Source organism: Babylonia areolata, chromosome 19 (assembly GCF_041734735.1).
Source record: "Babylonia areolata isolate BAREFJ2019XMU chromosome 19, ASM4173473v1, whole genome shotgun sequence".
NCBI classification, from domain to species: domain Eukaryota; kingdom Metazoa; phylum Mollusca; class Gastropoda; order Neogastropoda; family Buccinidae; genus Babylonia; species Babylonia areolata.
The window spans coordinates 9,933,321-9,960,025 of NC_134894.1; the positions used below are offsets into that span (position 1 = coordinate 9,933,321).

At 39.2% G+C, this 26,705-nt stretch overlaps 1 protein-coding gene across 2 annotated transcripts in view; it reads right to left on the reverse strand.

The window, feature by feature from the left end:
* Positions 1-257: 257 nt before the first annotated feature.
* The window catches only part of LOC143293432 (uncharacterized protein ZK1073.1-like), a 92,919-nt gene continuing 66,471 nt past the window's right edge, over positions 258-26,705 (reverse strand). The window contains exons 9-14 of one of the 2 annotated variants that reach the window (XM_076604282.1): positions 24,157-24,183; positions 15,430-15,545; positions 13,318-13,353; positions 10,471-10,615; positions 9,099-9,150; positions 258-6,355 (exon numbers count right to left, since the gene is read on the reverse strand). In XM_076604282.1, coding sequence (XP_076460397.1) covers positions 6,147-6,355; positions 9,099-9,150; positions 10,471-10,615; positions 13,318-13,353; positions 15,430-15,545; positions 24,157-24,183 — 585 coding nt within the window. In that variant the 3' untranslated portion in view covers positions 258-6,146. The remainder of the gene's footprint in view (positions 6,356-9,098; positions 9,151-10,470; positions 10,616-13,317; positions 13,354-15,429; positions 15,546-24,156; positions 24,184-26,705) is intronic. The other variant, XM_076604283.1, reaches the window with a different exon arrangement.

The following is a 26,705-nucleotide window of genomic DNA, read 5'->3' on the forward strand; positions in this document are numbered from 1 at the left end:
AATGCAAAGACAACTACACCAGGACAAACATAAAACAACAACCACCCTGACACTCATGTCACACACTCAGAACTACACACATACACACACACACAAATGCATGTCACACTCACACGCACACTCACACACAAAATTACACCCAAACACAAAACACACACACCACGACACTCACCTCATACACTCGCAACTAAACCCCCACCTCCACCCCCTACACGTCACACACTCACACACACACAAAATCAAACCCAAAACATTAATTAAAACCGTTCTAGCGTTTTTATTATTCCACCTGCCATGACAGTGCCAGATACAAGGCTCAATCTATAATGATCTCCGTCACATTACACAACATGATCCGGGTTACACAAGCAATCCTGACGTCACCGATGCCCTGCAGGGGAGGAAACTCTTGGATACCTGTTTCTGTCTAAAAAACAAAATAAAATAAAACAAAACACCTAACTCGCCCTCTCACACTCTTGTACACACGTATACATGTATCACAAAAACAAAGAAGAAACAGTGAAGTAAATTCAGCACAAACGCTAAACAAATAATTTTTTTTTTTTTTTTTAAAAGGTTGCATTCACATCTTTTTCTCCTTTCCTTTATGTCGATAAATGCTGTAAAGAAAACACCTATTTTGTTTGAAGTGTATGTACATCTGACTGGGCTGTGATGTTGTGAGAGAATGGCAGGCCTATGCTTACAGTGTACTTGTTTGTGTTTTTTTCTCTAAAGTTACTGGGAAGGCAAGTTTCAGAATAATCCTATAAATAATCACAATTACATGCACAAAAAGTGTTTCAAAAACAAAACAAAAAACATATATGTATGCTTTCATCTCTCCTCTATAACTGCTTCACTACAAATTGCAGCATAAAGTCTTGAAAAACTTCATTCTTTGAAACATTGATAAAGAAAAGAAAAATGTACAAACACAAGTGCACTTCGCTGTCCATTAGATAATGGACTTTGTGTCGTGTAGGGCGCATCAGAATATCAGTAATCAAACGGCTAAATAAAAAATCACACACAAAAAAAGAGAGAGAATAAAATTCAGAAAAAAAAAGAAATAAGCATGGTACCTTCCTTATCATCAACAATGATAGAACAAAAAACAATATGATGATTTAAAATATTAACAATAATATTAAACCACAAATACCAGTAATCTAATAAATAAACAACAACTCATCCACAATTATGTCTTTGTGGAGTGAATTGCTAAGAAAAGTGATAGCATAACAAAAACAATCAAAAGATCCCGCTTAACTATTTGCATATTAGTCTCAATACCTCAGCGAAATATCTAAGCATATTGATGTTGTTTTAACAATTCTCTCTCTGTGTCTTTGATCTATGTTGATCTGAAGACAGGAGTGCTGTTGTCAACGATCTAACAGTAAAATGTGATTCCAGAAAGATCCAATGACAGGCAAATTGATGGTCAAACACATTTGTACTTACATTTTCTTTTACATAATCATACTTCTTTTTTTTTGTTATATCCTTTATTTTTCAATTCCACTGATGGCTTGACACAGTCCTAATTAATGAGTAAAATAATGAGCAACTGAAGAACAGGACAACGGACACAATCAACCTATTTTTCAAACAATGAAGAAAACATGGGCAGACTGACTCTGGGTAAACAAACGTAAAAAAGATGAAATTGAAAATCCCAAACCCAACACCAAGGAAGAGAAGATCCATGAACTATCCACACCATAACTCACATCATTATCATTCTGTGATGAGCTTAGTGATTCAAATACTCAACAACAACAATGCACAAACTCTAACCTGCTTGATATTGCAACACTAATGGTAATAGATTTTAGTTCCACTCTTCTTCTCCTTACCTGTGCTACAAAACTTAAGTCAAGAAGTACTATTTTGATGCTTACAAGCGCTTCCTGACAAAATCCTGACAGCAGACTGACTATTCACCAGAGTCGATGAATGACTTGACTACTTGACCATCCACTGCAGTACCTATCTCCCTCTCTCTTTTACCCCTTCAATGTGGTTTGAGTGTAACATCCTAATGCCTGGTGTCGGTAACGTCATGTTGTTCAGGGCCTGGATTTTGGTTCAGTGAAGGTTGGCTGTGCTGAATTTATTCCTAACCATTGCCCCAAAATTGCACAGAAAAAAACTGTTACATTTTGTGGGAGCACAACCAGTAATGATAATGTCTTTCTTTTTGTCTAACATCAAGAGTCTTTCAAAATTTGTTTTAAAGAAGACGTATTTCTTCTTCATGCTTGCCATATGGACACTCCAGTCTCTGCGATGAAGGCAGCTGTACTCTGCAGGTCCTCCACACAGCTGTAGAGCTTCCGGGTCACTGGAACTGGATCAGACCAGTTTCTCTTTCTGAGAGCCTCATGGAGGGGGCAGGACTGCAGCAGATGTTCTGTTGTCTGGCTGAGATTGTCACAGGGGCACTGTGCTTTATGACCAATGTAGAGTTTAGTGTTTAAGCGGTGGTTAAGTTGGTTGTGGCCTGTCCAGATGTACAATACATTGACCATGAAGAATCTTACTGATGTCACAGGATGGTAAGATTAACAAAACATGTTAAGTTTCTTTTTTCAAAAAGTTGTAATGTGCGTGAAGGTTAGGGGAGATAACTCAACAAATAGACACCACAGTCACTGCCACCCATCACACCACACCGCATGAAGAAAGAAAATGATGTGCGTGTTTAATGCAGCATTCATAATAACAGTGCCATCCCTAACAGCTATGCTAAAGAATATGCACAACAACAACTTCGGCAAAATTTATGAGAATGGGGACTTAAAACCAAATGATTCTCACAGAAAAAGAGACAGATGGTGTGTCATTATTCAGCAGGTTCAAGCATTTCACTAAAAAAAAAATCTCTTTTCTCCTTATTCATTTTTTTTTTTTTAATGATCATCAACCCTTGCGATTGTCACTTAATGCCCTGATTCTCTTTACAAATGTTTGGCAGTAGTATCTTCTGTACACAATGCATAGACACATCACATAATGTCATGCCTAGAGTATCAACTTCAGACACAAATAACAAAACCAAAAAAAAGTTTGTATATACCAGGCAGAAAAAGACAGTTCCTGAAAATAACATTACAGCTTGAGACCCCAGCAAAAATGATTTCTAAAAAGGTATAAAAGCAACAAAAACAACACAACAAAACAACTGCACACTAAAAATAGTTCATGGTGTCCACACCAATGGTAACAAACTGTAGAAGAAATAATTAACACATTTTAAAAGTTCACCCCCCCCACCCCTACTCTCACCCCAAATAAAAAAAAACAACCAAAAAACCAAAAACAATTCAGAACATAAATGGCAAAAATACACTGGATAAGCTTCTTCTTCTCGCTATGCTAGGAACCATGTCAAACGTTTCTGGTAAGACAGTTCCGAAGTCAAAGGCTGCAGCTTTGTTGTGAAATTTCTTTGTTATCTGAAACGATGGGTTTATAGCCTCCAAACAACGTGAACTCATTTTGACTTCATTTGGAATTCCTATCTGTGTTTGAACTGTAAGTATTATCAGGATCTAAGACCTGACGGCCACATCATTAGGGATACATGCAGAACATGTGACATGTCTTAGCCTTTGTAGGACCTTCACTATTCCTACCTGGCATGAAACTACAAATGAAAACACTGACACAAGAATTTTTTTTATGTGCAACAAGAGTAACAGAAGTAAACAGCACAGGTTCTAATACTGCTGTCAATCTTAAGAGAAAAAAGAAAAAAAAGTGCCGACACAGAGTTTCTGCAAGCTGCATGTGAAAAGTTCGGCATATTTTCACACATTTATTTTTGATGATAAAAGAAAAGAAAACAAAGCAACAGCCAAGAGTTGAAAATTCTTTATCCCATATGTTTTAAGAAAAGGTTGGACCAAAACATGCATGCCAATGTCCCAAAAATGTTCTTTCCACTCAAGGTACCCAAGCACAGCTACGATGATGCACAGTCAACAATGACCAGATGGTCAGAGCGCAGTCAGTCAGTATCTTGTACCCACTTGAACGTCTGCTGATGGAACGTCAGTTCTGTCAGCCAAGCTGAAGGTGAGTGACGGGGTGGGGGGCGGGGGGGAGGGGGAAGACAAAAATACTACATTTCATACCAATGTTACTATGACAGAAAACGATACTTATAATGATAATATAAATCTGCATAGAAGTTTAGTTTCACCAGGTGCCTATGTTCCCAGCTTTGCTAAAGTGACATGTACAACATTTCCCGAAATGCACACATACACACTAAAGACAATAACCATTTGACCGGACTCACATTATTTGTTTTATATCAGTTAATTTACAAAGCTTATGTTTTATACATGAAATAATTATATGTCCACTGTTTAAGAACCAACTTTTTAAGAACTAGAGGGTTTTTTTAAATATCTAGTAAAAATGCTAATGCAAATTCCATTGTTCATGTGGCCATAACCTCAGGTGGACAAATGCATAAATCTGACATCTTGTTTCTTGAACTCACCATCTTTGGACCGTTTAAAACAATCCAACCTGATGGATACAATTCCATTCCATTACTTGTTTTTTCAGTTCCAACACCCATTCAGCAAAGAAAAAAGAATCCAACTTTATGGCTACCAACAAAGCCAGTGAGAGTTCTGCATCAATATTATGCATGGTGTAAAAGACTATGCCAAGTTAAATGGCTCAGGTATCTCAAATGGTTGTCATCTTTAATGTTTGCATGCCCCCTTTTTTTAATTTGCACAGACCCAAAATACTGTTTCTTTTACTACAAATACATACATATGATACCTTTTTCATGGTTATTTGAAATACAAAATAGTATGATGATAAATGTTTAGATTAAGGCTATACATGACTGCTCAAAACATCCAGTCTTGCTCAACAGTTTCTGGTATTCAAACAAGTAAAAAACGTTCCCACTCTGTACCCATCTGGAGTATATACACTATTTTAAAAATCATGCTCCATTAAACATATCTCAAGATGTGCGCCATCATGGAAGAACAATATCATCTAAACAAAGATTCCTAATGTAAGGGGGAAAACTTCCACTTAAATTCCCAAGTTTTTCAGTTACACCCCTTTTGTATCAGGTTCACGTAATCCATTACATTTTCAAACTGTGTTATATTTTATTGCATAGTATTGCATTAATCTCTCATCACAATATATTTATCAATGCAAGTTATTGCTGCTCTATACTGGATGAATCCCTCTTTTTCTTTCTTTTTTTTTCTTCTTTTCTTTTTGAGGTTCTTTTTTTTTATTTGTTTATCGGTCACATTAGATGATTATTTTCTCCAGAAACTCTTGTTCCTGTAAAAGTTTGTACTTTGGATGGTTTAAAAAAAAAAAAGGTTTTTAATGTGTGAAGTACTAGGTCATACTCTTCACCTAAACTACCATGGCAGATTAAGCAGAGGGGTGTGGAAGAAGGAAATGCCAAGCCTGTGCACAGGACATACTGTCGTCAGTGTGTGTCCCACGTCCTAATCAACAAGAAGATACTGGTTCAAAGGTAAGCATCATGACTCTGACATGTCTATATCACATATGGAGTGAAAAGTAATATTTCAAAAAAAAAAAAAGAAAAAAAAAGAAAAGAAAAAAAAAGGGTGTGAATCAAGGTACGTACAGTATCAACACACAAGTGAAGACGTCCGTATACACACAAGTGAAGACGTCCGTATTGCAGATACACTAGGATGGGAATGATCAGCACTGTCCAAATTCTAATCACCAACAATGTGAAAAAAAACAACAAAAAAAACAACAACACCAAATTCCCTCACTCCTAAGATACTGATGAGTCAAAGACACAAACTCCTGTTAACAAGTAAACGATAAGCGCCCATTATCTCAGTAATAGATTAAAAAGTGAACAACTCATCCCCACCCACCCAACATTCCACATCAACAAATAAACCTTAGTCATTCAAACACATAAAAAGCAGTGACTGGAAAAAAAAAACGAAAAAAAAAAACTGTGATGTAATGAATAGGATTGCTATATAACAATGAAAATCTGAAACCTGTTCTGAGAAGACCACAAAATAAACAAAAACAGTTCCGTCAAATGTAAAACAAGAAACATGTGAACAAACAACAAAACAGCCAGTTTAGCTCTTGGTTGGTGAGGAGGTGAAGCCCGAAGCACGGGGACTGGTGGACAGTTTGGACTCCCCCAGCTTTGGGGGGGACTTGGAGTAGATGCCTCGAGGGATGTCCGCTTCTTCCATGGACATGCTGCGTGTGCGGCCGGGGGGGGAGCCGGGCCCTCCGTCGATGGACGCTGACCTCTGAACTCTCGGCATGGGCACACCTCCCACTGTAAAATAATTTTTTTTAACCCTTTCGCTGCCAGGAAAATAAGATTTAAGTGAAATCTATTTGCCAGGGTTTTTTCACAAAAAACGGGTATAAATTTTCAAAAAATTCTGTGCTCTTTGTTATTGGAGAAAGACCCATAAAAGTATATATTTTCTGAAAGGGAAATGAATAAAGAATACAAAACACATGATGTTTTCCCATTTTATGCATTTTAAGTGACATGCTGTTGTTTTGAAATCAGTGTTTTGTTTTTTGTCACATTTTCAACTTGTTCATTACAAACATTAGTCTGGTAATTTGCACAAAAATATCATTTTCTGGACAAATGGATATCTGCACACACAAAATCATACTAGAACAACCACAATATAAAAAAAACTGAAAAAGAAATAGATGCATTGTGACTTCTGCAAGTGATAATATGGATGTGAGGCCACGCCCCCTCAGTCTCCACCCTCCTCCTCTTCACCCCTCTCACACCGTCACTTCATCAGACCGCGTTGGCTGAGTGCCAAGAAAATAGCTCATACGGTGCCCTGCTAAAAATTCGTCTGCTAGAGTTGAACAGCCTGCATCACTCACTGATAGTTGTATCTTGGCCACTCTCTTGATTGCTCCCTTTATTTTCTATCAAATCGTCCTATAAATGTTCACCACTGTCTTCTCCTTCGAATTTATGCTCCAATTCTTTCTGAGCATTAGCTAAAGAAAGTAATCTTGGTTGATTTAGTTCGCCACGAGCGCATGTCTTGAGCACGGAGTCAGTCCGACATTTTGTTGAGCGAGCGAGGAGAGGAGCCAGGCAAAGACTGCGGCCAGTAACCCAACCAAAACGTTCAAATAAAGGACTGCCTTATGACGCAGATGGTGTTTCTAGCTATGAATAGAATCCAGAAAGATTCCCCAAGCTAAAGCTACCAGCATTTTTGTCAACGAACTGAATGCAAAGCAGGGAAAAGTCAGAATATTTCGATGACGAGTTATCTCGTCATGCAGGCAGCGAAGCATACATGCTTGCCATGACGAGTTATCTCGTCATGCAGGCAGCCTAGGGGTTAATATTTGATTTTTTTTTTTTTTTTTCAAAGTGGATGAAAAGCAAACATCAATTTATGATAAGATTTCACAAACATCAAAAAAAAATTTCCAGACATAAACTGCTGATCAGCAAGTTTGATTTATATGTAGGAAGTCTGGTGTATGATTTTTAAAAAAAATTAAGCATATGTGCTGTAGTGTATATGGATCAGTCCTGATCAACGAGTTTGGTTTATACGGAGGAAGTTTGGTATCTGATTTTTTCATTCTTTTATCTTTTTTTTTTTTTTTGCAGATGTGTTGATGTGTATATGGCTCAGTCAGCACCCTCTGACACCTCCTTGGAACTGAAACAGCTGATCACCTGTTTGCTCACAGGGATGGAATAGGAGAAAGTTCTGCTGAATGAACAGTGGGCTCAAACGGGAAGTCTGAATTTCATAAAGTGTTCATTTCTAATCAGTTTCCTCCATGTTCCAAAACAGTCTTGTTCAACTTGCTTGTGAAAGACTCTGCAGCCCTTTTCTCCCCCTTTGGTCTGCATGTTTTTTTTTGGTTTTTTTGTTTTTTGGGGGTTTTTTTTGCTGCCCCATCATCTGCATCATTTCAGTGGCATTACTCCCACGCCGCTCATTTAGATTCCCCCATACACGGCCACACCCGGGTTCATCCGTCGCAGTTCCAGCGTCGGCAGTCCACAGGGAACCGTCGATGTTAGGTCGCCAGGAGGCCACACACCAGAGGAGACCCTGCACTGCTGCTGAGTCACTTCGGTGGTGTTCAGTGGTGCCTGTTCTGTTTTAACGTACTTAGGACACCACCTACTAAGCCCCCTACTGACGACAATAATGGCTTAGTCGCGGAGCCAGAGTGAGTGAGCTTCCCTCCCTGAGTGGAGACCGCCACCACGTCCCTCAAACAACAGCCCCCCAAGAATCTGCCGACACTGACGACATTGACAGGACTCACCCCAAGCACAGAAGTGGAGGGGTATCGAAACTGTGGTCACCATGAGAGCATGGCATGAAAGGCCACAGACTTTGAGACTATTTTGTTTATACTGACGACGATGAAGGAGGAGGAGGATGACGATGATGATGACGATGTTGCTATGGAGGTCCGTTTTGGTTTGGGACTGCGTGACAAGGCTGTACTCTACGCTTCCTGTCATAATGATATCCCGGCGTTAACCAGGCCCGAGAGATACAGACACTTGCAGTGTTGGTCAGGTAATTAGAGCAACACACCCAAAGACGCATCCTTGAAGTGGATGACACTCAACTGTGTGGTCCCAGTCTCCCCATTTAAGCCCACAGCACACTCAACTCTTGGTCTGCATGTTGCCTGAACATCCAAAGAAAGAAGAACAGCATCCAACCCAGTCATCCAGTCTTTGGATTTCAATAGCAGCAATCATTAATCATCCTTACCATCACCACGAATCATTACAGAATAAATCTAAAAAATGTATTTTAACTTCTTTGTGTCTTTATGAAAAGGTATGGAGGCAAAAAAAAAAAAAAAAAAAAAAAACAATCATAAAATAGACAACACAGACAGAGAGAAACAGAGAGAGGTTGTCAGACAGAAGGAGACATAAGACAGAAACTGTAGAAAAACTAAAGAAAATAGCAAGGAAAACATGTAAAAGTAAAGAAAAAGAAAAACAAGATCAGAGACACATGCTCAGGAAGATTTCTTACCCAGTCCGTTGCCCTGCAAGAAGTACAGAAAACTCTCAGCAAACCGCTCCGGCTGCAAAAAAAACAGAAAAGCACAATGATGTCAAGATACCATCTTTCATTTTACACATGCACGCATGTATGCATGCACACACACACACACACACACACACATACACACACACACACGTCTTTTTTTCTTTCTTTGTGGAGGGGAAGGGGGAAGACATTCATTTTTAGGATGAACAATCTTACAAAAGTAGAAAGATTTTTTTTTTTGGGGGGGGGGGGGTGCAGAACTTACACCTTCTTTTCAATTGTCAGCATACATTTTAGCAGCACAGATCCGTGTTGTTTTTTCTTCATGTGTATGTGTGGTTGTGTGTGTGTGTGTGTGTGTGTGTGTGTGTGTGTGTGTGTGTGTGCACACATGCATGTGAATTGTTTGTGCATCTGTGTGTGTGTGCAAGTACATGTCAGCATGTGTGTGTGGTGTTCATGTGTATGCATGCGTGCTGGCATGTTTAAGACTGTATATGTTGAATTCAATCCAGTATTGAATTTGGCGCAATAGCCGAATGGTTAAAGCGTTGGACTTTCAATCTGAGGGTCCCGGGTTCAAATCTCGGTGGCGCCTGGTGGGTAAAGGGTGGAGATTTTCCGATCTCCCAGGTCAACACATGTGCAGACCTGCTTGTGCCTGAACCCCCTCCGTGTGTATACACACGCAGAAGATCAAATACGCACGTTAAAGATCCTGTAATCCATGTCAGCGTTCAGTGGGTTATGGAAACAAGAACATACCCAGCATGCACACCCCTGAAAAAGGAGTATAGCTGCCTACATGGCAGGGTAAATAAACAAAACGGTCATACACGTAAAATGTTAAATGTTATAAGTTTGAGTGTGTAGGTGTGCATGCCTGACATCTGATTGAATGACACATTAAATGAATGATGAGCGCCCAATGGCAGCCGTCAGTCGGCTCTAGCCAGGTAGGCAGCCGGTTGTGTAAATGACTCAGTGTTTGTAAAGCACTTAGAGCTTGGTCTCTGACCAAGGATAGGCACTATATATATTATCCTTATCAATCAATCAATCAATCAATACACATGTGTACAAGCATAAGCATGCATACATGTGAGCACGTCATTGACTGAAGCTTGATTGAATGACAAAATAAATGAGTGGTGAATGCCTAAAGGCAGCTTTCAGTTAGCTCCACTCAGGTAAGCAGCCTGATGCTTCTTCTACGTTAGTGGGCTGCAACTCCCATGTTCACTCGTACGTAAACAAGTCGGCTTTTATGTGTATGACTTTTTTTTTACCCCGCACACCATGTAGGCAGCCATACTCCATTTTCCGGGGAAAGTATATCTACATCAATCCTCACCCTCTCCTCCAGCACGTTGGCCACGCCGTCCACCTCCAGGAAGTCCACCTTCTTCTTGTCCAGCACAGCCCGGACACGGTTGAACAGGGTGTGCACTGTGGCGTTGAATGAGGACTTGGTGCCCGTCACCATCAGGGTGGGGCACCTGCCGCAAAAAAAAAAAAATTAAAAAAAAAAAAATTCTGCACATGATTCTTGTTAACAATATTGATGATGGACTGAACGTTATTTTTTTTCAAAAGATGGCAGATTTGTAGGTCAACAAGGACTGCTCAAATTCAATACAGATTGTTACAAATTATACAGTCACCAGACTGTACAAATTTGATACAGGTTGTTCAAGACACTGTGCAAACATGGTACATATCAAATAACCCATCACTACAGACAAAACAAAGATGTTACAGATTATACAACTCGTCACCACAGACTATACAAACATGACACAGATTATACAACTTGTCACCACAGACTATACAACATGACACACGTTATACAACTTGTCACCACATACTATACAAACATGACACAGGTTATACAACTTGTCACCACAGACTGTACAAACATGACACAGGTTATACAACTTGTCACCACAGACTGTACAAACATGACACAGGTTATACAACTTGTCACCACAGACTGTTCACAGATGTTACAGATTATACAACTGGTCACCACAGACTGTACAAACATGACACAGGTTATACAACTTGTCACCACAGACTGTACACAGATGTTACAGATTATACAACTGGTCACCACAGACTGTACAAACATGACACAGGTTATACAACTTGTCACCACAGACTGTACACAGATGCTACAGATTATACAACTGGTCACCACAGACTATACAAACATGACACAGATTATACAACTTGTCACCACAGACTATACAAACATGACACAGGTTATACAACTTGTCACCACAGACTGTTCACAGATGTTACAGATTATACAATTGGTCACCACAGAATGTACAAACACGACACAGGTTATACAACTTGTCACCGCAGAATGTACAAACATGACACAGATTATACAACTTGTCACCACAGAATGTACAAACATGACACAGGTTATACAACTTGTCACCACAGACTGTACACAGATGCTACAGATTATACAACTGGTCACCACAGACTATACAAACATGACACAGATTATACAACTTGTCACCACAAACTATACAAACATGACACAGGTTATACAACTTGTCACCACAGACTGTTCACAGATGTTACAGATTATACAATTGGTCACCACAGAATGTACAAACATGACACAGATTATACAACTTGTCACCACAGAATGTACAAACACGACACAGGTTAAACAACTTGTCACCACAGAATGTACAAACACGACACAGGTTAAACAACTTGTCACCACAGAATGTACAAACACGACACAGGTTATACAACTTGTCACCACAGAATGTACAAACATGACACAGATTATACAACTGGTCACCACAGACTATACAAACATGACACAGATTATACAACTTGTCACCACAGACTGTACAAACATGAGATAGGTTATACAACTTGTCACCACAGACTGTACAAACATGAGATAGGTTATACAACTTGTCACCACAGACTGTACACAGATGTTACAGATTATACAACTGGTCACCACAGACAAAACAAACATGACACAGTTATACAACTTGTCACCACAGAATGTACAAACACGACACAGGTTAAACAACTTGTCACCACAGAATGTACAAACACGACACAGGTTATACACCTTGTTACCACAGAATGTACAAACATGACACAGATTATACAAATGGTCACCACAGACTGTACAAACACGACACAGGTTAAACAACTTGTCACCACAGAATGTACAAACATGACACAGATTATACAAATGGTCACCACAGACTGTACAAACATGACACAGATTAAACAACTGGTCACCACAGAATGTACAAACACGACACAGATTAAACAACTGCTCACCACAGACAGGACAAAACTGATACGCATTATAAAACCCATCACCATAGACTGTGCAAACATGATACAGCCTGTACAACTTGTTACCATCGACTGTACAAACATGATACACAGAGTGTTCAATTAGACTGAACATGTACCAACATGATATAGATTGCTCAATACACTGTAGAATCATGATACAGACTGAACAGACAGTCACCACGTACTGTGTCTTTAAAAATTGTTAACATTTTTTGTATTTCATTTTCTGCAATAAAGTTAAAGTCTATTTTAAAAAAAAACAAAATCTTCAAATCAGCTGTTTGTCACTGATTGTTCGCTAATGCGTGGAGGTGAGTGTGGGGAGTAAGGGAGGTGTAGGAGGAAGGTGGCGGAATGGTTAAGATGCTCAGCTGCCAATATATTGAGTCTGCGAGGGTGTGGGTTCGAATCCTGCTCTCGCCCTTTCTCCCAAGTTTGACTGGAAAATCAAACTCAGCGTCTAGTCTTTCGGATGAGACGATAGACCAATGTCCCATGTGCAGCGCACACTTGGCACACTGAAAAAGAACCCATGGCAACAAGAGTGTTGTCCTCCGGCAAAATTCTGTAGAATAAATCCACTCTGATAGGTACACAAATATATAAGCATGCACTCAAGGCCTGACTAAGCACGTTGGGTTATTCTGCTGGTCAAGCATCTCCCTAGCAGATGTGGTGTAGCATATATGGTTTTGTCCAAACGCAGTGTTGCCTACTTGAGAAACTGAAACTTATATATCTTTGAAGAAATGTTGTTGTTTTTCCTGTACATTCTATGTGTATATGGCGTGGCAGCACAATCCTTTCAACCAGAACAAATGCATTCATGTGCCTTTTGAGCCGTACTTACCTTAACTTTCCAATGCTGTCAGCAATGTTTGAACGCCTGGAACAGATAAGAGGGTGGGAAAATGTAATCAGCTGAGGCAAAGCATGGACAGTTACAAACAAATAAGCATCAACATTTTCATCATCACTATTATTGTGTCATCAATATCATCATCATTATTATCATCAGCATCATCATTTTGTCAAAAAGCACAACTTCTATATTCCAGAAACTATGTGAACCATACATACATATATATATATATATATATATATATATATATATTTTTTTTTTTTTTTTTTTTTTTTTTTAAGAAAAAGAAAAAAAGTAACAAATTACTTAGTGAACAATTGATTCTTTTTCTCAACATTACTCATGTATTTCTTGCATTTTGCTAATGTGAATCTAAGTAACATAAATAATTCTATAAACAATTCTATCAAAATCATGTGCTCCATTTCGATGTCCAATTTATTTTGTCTTTGTGTAGTATACTGTTTTTGAATATACTAAATAAAATCATTCTTAAAAAAATATATAAAAAAAAATTTAAAAAAAAGATACATTCACACAAACATTCTAATTTCTCATTCTGTGCTGTGTCTCTATAGGATTCTTGGGATAAATGATTAGAGTGAATCATACCTACCTACAGAATGTACACATGAACACCCATAAACACTCACATGTCATAACATGCACACAAAGCACAGATAATCAATGCCAACTGATGCATGTGTCAACGACATCAGCACGTCCATCTGCATGTAAATACACAAATGTACACACCAGTGAGCACTCACATACACACATAAATATTATATGAAAAAGATTTTTTTTAAAACATTTTATAAAACACACACACACACACACACACACACACACACACCAAACACATCAGAAACTAACAAAGAAGAAAAACCTGAACAGGGGGATGAAAAAGGTATGGGAGTGTGTGGGGGGGGGGGAGTGGGGGTAATGGGGGAGGTATGAGGTTGAGGTGGAGGAGTGGGGGAGGCATGAAGGTGAAGTGGGGGAGGCATGAAGGTGAGGTGGGGGAGGCATGAAAGTGAGGTGGGGGAGGCATGAAGGTGAGGTGGGGGAGGCATGAAGGTGAGGTGGGGGAGGCATGAAGGTGAGGTGGGGGAGGCATGAAGGTGAGGTGGGGGAGGCATGAAGGTGAAGTGGGGGAGGCATGAAGGTGAGGTGGGGGAGGCATGAAGGTGAGGTGGGGGAGGCATGAAGGTGAGGTGGGGGAGTGGGGGAGGCATGAAGGTGAGGTGGGGGAGTGGGGGAGGCATGAAGGTGAGGTGGGGGAGGCATGAAGGTGAGGTGGGGGAGGCATGAAGGTGAGGTGGGGGGAGGCATGAAGGTGAGGTGGGGGAGACATGAAGGTGAGGTGGGGGAGGCATGAAGGTGAGGTGGGGGAGACATGAAGGTGAGGTGGGGGAGGCATGAAAGTGAGGTGGGGGAGACATGAAGGTGAGGTGGGGGAGGCATGAAGGTGAGGTGGGGGAGTGGGGGAGGCATGAAGGTGAGGTGGGGGAGGCATGAAGGTGAGGTGGGGGAGGCATGAAGGTGAGGTGGGGGAGTGGGGGAGGCATGAAGGTGAGGTGGGGGAGGCATGAAGGTGAGGTGGGGAGGCATGAAGGTGAGGTGGGGGGGGTGGGGGAGGCATGAAGGTGAGGTGGGGGAGTGGGGGAGGCATGAAGGTGAGGTGGGGGAGGCATGAAGGTGAGGTGGGGGAGGCATGAAGGTGAGGTGGGGGAGTGGGGGAGGCATGAAGGTGAGGTGGGGGAGGCATGAAGGTGAGGTGGGGGAGTGGGGGAGGCATGAAGGTGAGGTGGGGGAGGCATGAAGGTGAAGTGGGGGAGTGGGGAAGAAGGTATAGGGTTGAGTGTAGGGAGTGAGGGGGAGGGGGGGAGGCATGGGGGTGTGGTGGGGATAGTGTGGAGCGGGTGAGGTTGGGGAGATAGGGGGGAATGTGGTGAGCAGGGGGAGGTTTGCAGGTGAGATGGAGTGAGGTGGGGGTGGGGGGATGGTGAGGTATTGGGGTAGGGGGTGGAAGTGTGGGGAGTGAGCGGATGAAGTAGGAGGAGGGGGGCGGGGGTGGGGGGGGAGACTGCTGCTCACTTCATGTAGGCGTGGACGAACAGCTTGAGGTTGTGGGGGTTCATCTTGGAGCGGAGGGTCTCCTGGAAGCTGCTCATCACCTTCTGCAGCTGGTCCTTGTTCTCCGCCTTCTCAAACTGTCCACACAAAACACACACTGAGCAGCTGATCAGGTCACACACACACACACACACACACACACACACACACACACACACACACAGACACTCACACACACACACACACACAGAGCACCTGTTGAGGCAACACACACCCACACCCGCCCACACATACACTACACACAACACACACGCACACACATATAGCACCAGTTGAGACACACACACACACACACACACACACACACACACACACCAAACACACATGCTGGCATCATCATTACATTCCCACTGTTATCATTTTGGAAGGAGTTCTGTTACACCCAATCAATTGAAGAACTGTCAAGGTGATGTGAGCAATATACTTACTTTCTCCTAAAACAAAAAACCATTACTCAAGCAATAAAATGATATTGAACTTGTTATAGACATTATATTCGTGTAATTTTCTCTTTTTTTTCTGGACGCTCTTTGAGAAATATTAAAAAGCAGTCAGATCCCTCATATGTATTACTGCAGACAAAATCCTTGCATCAAAATGTTTGTTTTTAAGATATTCTTTGACAGAATAGAAAACACACTTCCTCTTAAGAATGCAGAGCATACCCTCTCTCTCTTTCTCTGCTGTCATTCCCACACTATCCACACACTGATGTCACACACACACACACACTTCCCAATGATATATATATACATATATAACTACTGTTCTCCAGTGCTTACACAGAACAAGAATAACAGTTCCAGCTGATCTATTTATATACGCATCACACACCATACATATTCTCTCATCTCACTGAAGCATTCTTGCTCAAGCACTTGTCTTTTCCTTGGCCACACCCAGACCTCTTTCAAAGGATAACATTTTCGTTCGTCCAAACCTTGATATCCAGTCTGTTAATCTTTTCAGCTCCACCACACATAGTGCCTTGCAAATCACATTCCATTGACAGTGCACAGCACAAATCCAGAATGTAAGTTGTTTTCTTGCGCAAGGAGGTGAATTTTCTTGAAGACTTTTCCCACAGGCATGCCATACTGCACTCTTCCATGAAACACCAACTCTTCTTTAAAGTAACCACAGAATATGTTTCTTATAATGTAAAAGTTTCACTCCCACACATAGACAAAATGAGAGAAAGAGAGAAGGAGAGAGAGAGAGGGGGTGGGGGGTGTAAAGGGGAGAGAAGCAAAGTACCAACAGCCCTGTACAATTCTGTATAGACAACAATGAAAACCACAACCTTTATAAAACATACCAACTGCATTTCTTTTTGCCTTAAAAATGAAAAGTTAATATTCTGGGGGGTGGAGTGGAGTGTTACCATAATTATGTATACTGCTAGCAGTACATGACGTAATAAAATCATGTAAGATGTATATCAATCATTCATCAGTCTGGAAGATCCAGTGATTCCGAACTATATCAATTAAGAGCCATAACGTTCTCAAGACAAAACATTTGGCCAAACAGCATATAATGTAATATTCATCAATCAGAGTGTGTCTGAATTCCAGGCCTTCATTCTTCAGTCCAAGTATTCTATTCCGCTGTATAAAAAAAAAAAAAAAGTCCTTCTGTAGCATCTATAACACACATCTCATTAACAAGCAGAGTACCAAATAGAACTTGAACACAAACACTTTCGAAATGTTTTTTTCTTTTCTTTTTTTTCTTCTTTCTATTTGGTCAAAATAGATTTTTTTTTTTTTTTTGGTCTTTATCCACACCTACAGCTTCCAATGTTTTTCACGCTACTTTTTTTTATTCCTTTAATAAAATGGCTTTACTGTTGCAGTTTTTCAAATGGAGAGAATCTAATTTGGGTTGACTGAAAGCCAGAACAGTGACTGAGACCACAACAATTAAACGATAAAGTTCAAGATAACAAAAATAAGCAACAATATTTGTTTAATGATCTAGAAAAAAAGAAGAAGAAAACACTGAAAGAATGAAAGGACAAGGCTGAATAGAAAAAAAAATGAAAAAAGGGGAAAAAAACCCACATTCTTTTTTTTTTTTCTTTTTTTTTTTTACTTTAGAAGAAATCAAAGGTGCACAAATTAGAGGACAACATGGAAGATATAAAATAAGTCATGAAGATATGGTTTCAAGGACAAAGCTGAAGATTTTTTTTTTTTTAAGTGTGCATCTCCTGATTAACAGTGTACCTTCTCCTCCTCCTCTCTCTCTCCCTATATTCTTCCCCCCAAAAGTGAATATTTTCTAAGGACAAAACTATATATTACAATCTGCAGTCATGTAAATCATCATCAAAACTATATATTACAATCTGCAGTCATGTAAATCATCATCCGCAAGCAATGTGCTATGATTTTGCAATATATTTTTCGGGGGGGAAAACAAGATGCTCCTCTCTCAGAAAGACTAGCTGTGATTCTCATTACAATGTTCCATGTTAGCTGACTTTTCTGTAAAAAGCTGTCAGCCTGTGGCTGTGACTATTGTCTGAAGCACTGTCAAACGAGGTTATTATGATCATCATTTTCTTCATCATCATTACTATTATTGTTTGATGCAGCAGTCAAACACAACAGCCATTTGTCCAATCTCAGGAGGATTTCATCATTCTCTGTACAAACCCATCCAAACTGGGTCGTAATGCCATCTGAAAATTACACCGTTTCAATCTGACACATGGCAGGCACCCATTCTTTCTGTAAAATGAATAACTGTACATGCATTCCAAAGTACTTTCATTTTAAACACAAACACCCAATATCTGCCAGGCCTCCCACATGTAATGAAATGATAATGACATGAAATGCACACTTAAAGAATTACTTCATCAGCTAAAGAAAGCACATTTAAAACAGCTGAAAAGACCATAATGTAAACTCTCATGTCTAAGAGTAAAAAAAAAAAAAAAATAACAATAATAATAATATATATATATAAAAAAGAGAGAGATTTGAAAACATACATCTGTGCACATCTGCTGGCAGGCTCAACTCATGCATATGCAGAAAATGAAAACGAGGGGTTTCAAAGAACTAGTGATCCCGTAATCCATGTCTGTCTGGTGGGTTATGGAAACGTGAGCACTGTCCAGAAAACAGTGCTGATGAAAACACAGCATGGCTGTCCTTACCGTTCCGCAGAATCAATTGCAGCTGAATGTATAAAATTCTCATTCAGGGCAACCAGAGCATGGGGGATCAAAGTTGCCTCCCATTAACTATGGAGGATCTCTGGCATCTGGCTTGGTCACAGATATAAAACTACTGCAACATTTGGGGTGGAGAGGAAAGGGGAGCGCCACTGAGAGTAGGGGGGTGGTGGGGTAGCTAGGGAGAGAAAGGGCAGTAGAAAAATTATAATTAAGTATGAGAAAAGTAAAGAGTGAGTGGACTGAACATGAGAGAAGGCACAGACACACAGAAAGCCAGACAAACACACTCATACACATTCAGACAGACAGAAAGACAGACACACACACACACACACCATGAGCTAAAGATTGAGAAAGGTAGATATTTAAATATTCCACAAGAAGACAGATTGTGCAACAAGTGTAACATCCTGGAAGACGAAATCCATCTTCTTGATCATTGTATTAAATATAAAACCTTAAGGCAACAATTTTTAAAAGATATTCAAAATTCGAATAACACAGGAAATATTCCCAGTCAGGTGATGGTAACAGATGATGAATATATACAAACAAGATTAGGAAAATTTGTTTATGAATGCTGCTGCAATTTACTGCATTAACTGATTGATTAATTGTGTGTTTTTCTTTCATTCATTTATTTACCATTGCACTTGTGTCTTATAAACTTTACGGTTTCATGACAATAAAATCTATTCTATTCTATTCTATTCTATATTCTGTTCACACCACATAAAGACAAAACCATACAAATGAAAAAATGGAGAAATCATCCACCCCGGATTTCCATATGGTCACATTACCATTCATGACCACGAAAACACTTTTGGCATCCCAACAGAGGAGTGACTGAATGCCTCATCAAAGTCATACCACCTTTTCTGGATAAACTCTACATCATTAAAAGCATACATGAGTGCAAATGCATTGCTGGTGCACAATATTTATAATAAATTGGGTTTTTTGTGTGCTTTTTTTAAAAAGCTTTAGAAACAAGCACTTAAAGAGACTGTGAACATTTCTTTTATATCCATTTTGTTAGTGTTGCAGTGCAAACTGTTAGTAGATATAGATGATGATATGAATGTCAGTGTAACTACATCTAGAATGTTAATGTTAATTTTGATATACCAAAGCAGACCACTTAAGTTAAATTTCATAAATACAAAACACAAATACACGCATGTATTTCAAGGTAAGAGAAAAAAAGAATCCAGTCTGTACTGTTCACATCATACATGAAAAGTAGTCTGCATAAAACCCGCAGCCAACAATGTATAAAGTTTCTGTACAAATCATCATACATACATATGACATACACAAATCCATTCTGTTTAAATGAAGAGTGCAATAGCTCTCAATCATGAGTGTGCAACATATAATAGCATAATGCAAAAAAACAACTTTTAAGTGTGCAAGATACATGCATGACAAACATCATCCAAAATCTGGAAAAAAGAAACTGACAAAATCAAGGTATGTTCAAAATGTCTCTTTTCCTCTGCCCTCTATCCTTGTAGCAGAACCAGGGCATGAAAAGAGATCAACACATGTATCTAAAACTATGAAGTAAAAAAAGAACCCAAAAAGAACTGTGTGTTTGGCTTAAGAAGAAATGAGACAGTGTCTGAACAGGTATCAGGTATAGGCTCCACCTGAATTTAGTCTCCCATTGGTAGAACAATCATAACAATAATTCTCTCTCTTCTGCTTCCACAATCTTCTTAACATTTCAAATGTAAATGCAAATGGCCATTCTGCAAATCTCCATGCTCAGGCTGATGGCCTGATTTCCTTTAAAACTCATCAGGATTGTGATAGTCTCAATGGATAAATGCTGTAGTTATATTGTCTTTAATTTTTGTATTCTGTTTCAGTCCATTTAGTTACTTGTTTATTTGATACATTTCTTTTATTTGATTTCATTTCAATGCTATAACTGTTGGTTTACTTTTTCATGCAGCATTTGGGAGGCTGTCGATGCCTGATCTGCATGTCAGGTCAACACGTTAAGGTCAGGCATCTGTTACCCCTCACACCCCCTCGCCCCCTTGTGGTGTAGAGGATATGGATCAGTCCCCATGCAGTGACTCCCCCCCACCCCCCCGCCCACCACCTTGAAATGAAAACTGCATGTATAGCATGGCCCTTGTTACTGTATATCTTCTTCTTCTTCTGTGTTCGTGGGCAGCAATTCCCACGTTCACTCGCATGCACACAAGTGGGCTTTTACGTGCATGAACGTTTTTACCCCGCCATGTAGGCAGCCACACTGCGTTTTCGGGGGTGTGCATGCTGGGTATGTTCTTGTTTTCATAACCCACCGAACGCTGACATGGATTACAGGATCTTTAACGTGCGTATTTGATCTTCTGCGTGCGTATACACACGAAGGGGGTTCAGGCACTAGCAGGTCTGCGCATATGCTGACCTGGGAGATCGTAAAAATCTCCACCCTTCACCCACCAGGTGCCGTCACCGTGATTCGAACCTGGGACCCTCAGATTGACAGTCCAACGCTTTAACCACTCGGCTATTGCGCCCGTCGTTACTGTATATCAAAGGACAACAAAAACTTCTTGATGGGACTGTTACATGTTAACTCACTCAGTACGGCCAGTCCTCTCTTCTCTTCTACATAGACCCCTCGGATGTCCAGTGGGTGTCTGAATGACCCAACCTTTAGCTTCCGTCGTCAGAATTGTAGTATTCTTTGTCAACATTCACCTCTTCAGTATAAGAGCGTTCCGCTTGCAATATTTTGATGATGGTAATTGGGATGAATGTTCAACTCGATGTTTCTACCAGTTCATATGCTCATACAGGGTTGGTTAATTCTTATTTTCATATCTCTTGCAAACCCGTTTATTTTGTAATGTTCAAACAAAAGCCTGTCAATAATGGCTACAAACTAATCTCACTCTGGATTTGTATTGAATAAAGTGATGATTTCGGTAAATAGTCTACTCTTCAAACTGAAGGGGAGCTAAAAATATCGGCAGGTGGCCAGGGACAAAATAAAATAAAAATGAAAAATACAAAGCGCAAGATGCAAGATCAAAAGAAGACCACATGTACTTAATAAGTACTTCTAAACACTAAAAAAAAAAAAAATCAAAGGGAAAAAAACCGTGTCACTGATGCAAGTATCAATGGAAAAAAAAAAAACACACCATAAAAAAAAAAAAAATGCCATAACTGATATACAAAAACATTCTAAGTAAACGATCAAGGCAACAGCTATGTTTTTCTCTGATTCAGCATGCACCAAAGACCAACCAATCTGTCATAAACTACGCTGATCATACACTTCTATTGTGTTCTAACCTTTTTTTTTTCTTTTTTTTTTTTTATAGGGAAAAGGAAGTAATGCTACAAAATCAAAATATCTATATTCATCATAGTTCCTTGACCTCTGACTTCAAGAATGAAAAATGTCAGATGGGCTTTCGTGAGATAGATGAACTGTCACTGGAGGACTGATGACTAGTAACATCCCCGGGACTACAAAACTGTTTCGTAATGCTATGTTGAGGCAAGAGCTTCACATAAGAATTTCCTATGCTATGAAATAATATCATCGTATAAAAATGGCACAAAGTCCAATCACCAATCATTCTCGACTGTTTTAGTAAAAGTCTGCATGTGCCACTGCATGTTGCACTTTTTAGTCAATAAGCAATCCATTAAAAACAAAATTATGAACTTTCTTTTCAAAATCAATTAGCAATTAATTATTTAAATCATTAATCATGAAACCAATTTGTTGAGCAGAAAATCAAGAATACAATGTATACTTAAATTTTGAATTATTCATTTAACTTTTTTTTAAATGTAAATGTACAAAAATTAATTATTCAAATTATCATATTTTATGTCTGTGTAATCAAAACAATAACCAAAAAAATTTGATAAAAAGAATAATCATAAATATAGACATAAATCTGAATGCAAAAATAAAAAATAACTACATAAATAAGATACAAATAAAGAAAATAAAAACAAGTGTTAATTAAAAAAGAAAAAAAAAACTTACTAACACTGTACACATGGTACAAATGAATTTTAAAACTGATTGTTCCTCAAGGTTGAGTTTCATCAATCTATCATTTACTATCATTTACTCCAAACAATTATTTTTCCTGTAGGCTAGAAAAAAAACAACAACTACAGTTTATATCACTCATTCAATCAAAAGACACAAAAATATATTTTCCAAATAGTTATAAAATGGTTTTGATTTACATGAAATTATTCACTCTTTTAAACAATGCAAATACCCATCCAATGGTTTTAAAGAGTTCCAGTTAACACAAAAACAGTCAGATATTTGTTTTAAAGAGTTTCAGTTAACACAAAAACAGTCAGATATTTTAGCAGTGAAGTGCGTAACTGGTCCTCTAACTGAATTAGCAACTACCAAGATATTTTAAATATTATGATTTTATCATCATTTCTTCTTCTATTTGTGTTGACATTAACAAACAAACAAAAAAATAGTTAACAACAAAAAGAATTAAAGCAAAGCAATTAAAAATACAAGTTTCTGATTATTCATGCATCACTAAAAAAAAAAAAAAAAAAAAAAAAAAAAAAAAGTCACATAATAGAATAACAGCAGCTGAATAACAGGATTAAAAAAAAAAAAAAAAAAAAAAACCAACGTAGAGGGGTGTTAATGGCAAAATGTGTTCCTTGTGTAACAAGAATAATAAAAAATACACTGAATTCACAAACTGCTCTCAGGCAGCAGCGGCTTGAGTTATGGTACAGAGTAAAAGGGGAGGTGGGGGGCAGGGGGGGGGGGGGGTGTGAGACTGAAAGAAGGAATTGAAACGTTTTGGAAGAAGATGAGATCTACTCGACCTGCTTCTCTTGGCTATACGGTTACAACACTAGTACTTTACCTCGCTGGAAGCCTACACAGCCGGGGGCCACAAGAAGACAGAAAAGACAAAAGGCAATTAAAACATCGGAAACGACAGAATACACTCTTTGCGGTTGGTTCTCACAACCTTGGCTGGTTTCTTTATGGAATTCTTTTACACACACACACAGACACACACACACACTGCTAAAAAACAACAACAAAGAACCAAGAACATTGTCTTCTGTCACACCTTGGGTTTTGTTTTATGCAGCAATTTGTTGTACACACACACACACACGCACACACATAGACACACACACTAAAATGAACCTTGGGCATTCGTTAACACTTCTGCTTTGAATGTTAGCAGTATTCAGTTCACACACATTTCACAAAACAGGTTCTACACCAGGTATACAATTATATGTTCTATCCAAAAAAAACGCAGAACAAGGGTAATAACATGTTGAACGCCCCATCACCTGCATCCCAAATGGTAACTATTAATAATCTACAAGCCTTCATTTTTTGTTTCACCGTTTTTTCACTAATATATTTTGTCCACAGGAAGGAAGGAAAGAAAGAAAGAAAAAAAAAAGAAAACAAGCAAACAAAAACATCTTGCCTCAATAGACGATCCCCAACGCCCTGTCTGAAATGCATTAAGTTTTGATTATCAGTCTTCTGTTTAATTATCATCCTGAATCTATCTGACACTACAGACAAAGTTGCTGCTGTTATGATCCAAGTATAAAAAAACAACAACAACAACTGTAATCCATAACTGGGGAGAGGAAGGGGGAGGGGGAGAGGGGGGTGAGCCTTGCTGAATAGAACACTGAGATTTTGTCTGGGGGTGAGTGGGTGGGTTTTATCTAACTTTTATACGCCCTAGATTTGCTACAGCAAACACACACACACACACACACACACACACACACACACACACACTCACATACATGGACATATACATTTACATTCATACATGCACCCACCCCATCCACATACCCTCAAAATAATCATCTAAAGACTTCCCCACTCAGCTCTAAGCAAAAAATATCTGTGGGCCATTCTTTTGTGGAAATGTGAAGATCTGTATTGCAGTTACTATTAGAGAATTCTGGACTGTTTCACTTAGCCACTTACTATATCTAAAGAAAGCACACACCATTATACACCACAGACTTTAATTTCATTTTTCCTCAAGGCTCATTTTCCTATCTTGTAAGTATTCCATTCTAATTTCATTTTCTTCTTCCATGAGACCTGGAAACACCATGTCATCAGAATGAATCAAGCAACCAGGAAATACAGTCTCCACAAATTTAACATTACAGACCAAGAAGTCAACACACACACACACACACACACACACACACACACACACACACACACACACACACAAAGTTGACATTCGCTCATCATTTCAACAACAAAAGAACAGTTGATAACAAGAAACCAGATCTTCGTGCAGACACTAAAACCACGCTTTGGCAAACACAAAAACAAAGCCATTCCTCACAGCCAGTGCATATGATAGCTTGCTGACGCCTAAAAAAAATAGTAATCCAGTTACATTTCTTGTACATGCTGATCGCACAGTGATGTAACACCAGTTTTATCACTCCCTCTCCTTTTGTCGTATGGTCAGTCTGACAGTTTCTCTCAATTACACATTCACTCACTCACTCACACACACACACACACACACACACACACACACACACACACACACACACACACAGATGGAATCAGACACACCCATATAACCAACTGCTGGCATGCTGAGATCAATGTGCAGAGATCAACATCAAGTACCCATGACCAGAAGAATGCGGGTTCAATCAGTCGATATCACTGTCAGACAGGCCTGTTTCAACCCTGCCCCCCATCTAACCCACAGCTGAGTGTGCTATGGCATCAAACAGAATGACCAAAAGCACAAAGTAAAGACCTGGTTGTTCATTGCATGGATGCCAACATCTGTCTTAGCCTTGCTCAAATTTCTTGGCTGACAATGAAGGCATTCTATCCCCCCCTACCCCCTCTCTCTCTTTCATTCTCTGACTCTCTCAGGCCCAGCTGTTATTCCAGGATTTGGGCTGTTAGCGCTGCAACCTTAGGTGCCAGTTGGCCCATCCTAACTCTGATTGACCAGAAGTCCTCTTGACCAAGACAGTATAGGGATTAACTTGGGCAAGACACTCTCCAATATTATCAAATTCCAGTCCACATAGTACGGACAACAGTTGCCTCCTGTGCTGTTCTGATGTTCATAGTTAGACACGACTGACTATGATACCAGATACAGCAGATTATGTTGAAATGGAAACAGCACACAACACTGTTGTCACATCGTTGTCTCAAACCAAACTGGGTCACAGTCGTGTCAGTCATTACTATTCTCATCAGCTGTTCTGAAACAACATACAGTACACTCCACCGTCATTATAAGCAAGATCCCAACCCCCTCCAACCATTCTACAATGATAAAATTGTCCCAAACTGTCTTGTTCTTCATGAGAAGATACAGAAAATGGGGGGCGCGCACGTGTGCACACACACACACACACACACACAAACACACAATAAACTAAATATACAAATTTACTCAACCCCAAAAATAAAGTATACACAAACTTGAATCTCTCTCTCTCTCTCTCTCACACACACACACATGTGCACACACGCATGCGCACACACACACACACACACACACACACACACACACACTGAATGCATATTTACACAACACATTAAACTGTCTGATGGAAACAACTGTGTAGAAATAATTGCAAAAAAACATAAACAAAAACAAAACAAAAAACAACAACAGCATAAACAATAGAATAAAATAAAATAAGTCACACAATAAAATAAAATAAAATAAAATATGTCAAACGAGCGATTCATATTTTCGTATTTGTATAATCATCAAGTCTGCCTGATGGAATCGTGTGAAATCAAAAAGACAGCATGACTTCTCCTGATATGTATGCAATGAAACTTTGACAATGAGGCAGCCTGAAAATATACAAGAGAAAAATACTAAATAAATAAAAAGAACAGGATGCTTAGAAGGATGGAAAGATAAAAAAAAATTATTGTAATTTCTTTTCATTCCTTTCTTCTTCTTTTTGTGCGTGTGTGTGTGTGTGTGTGTCTGTGTGTGTG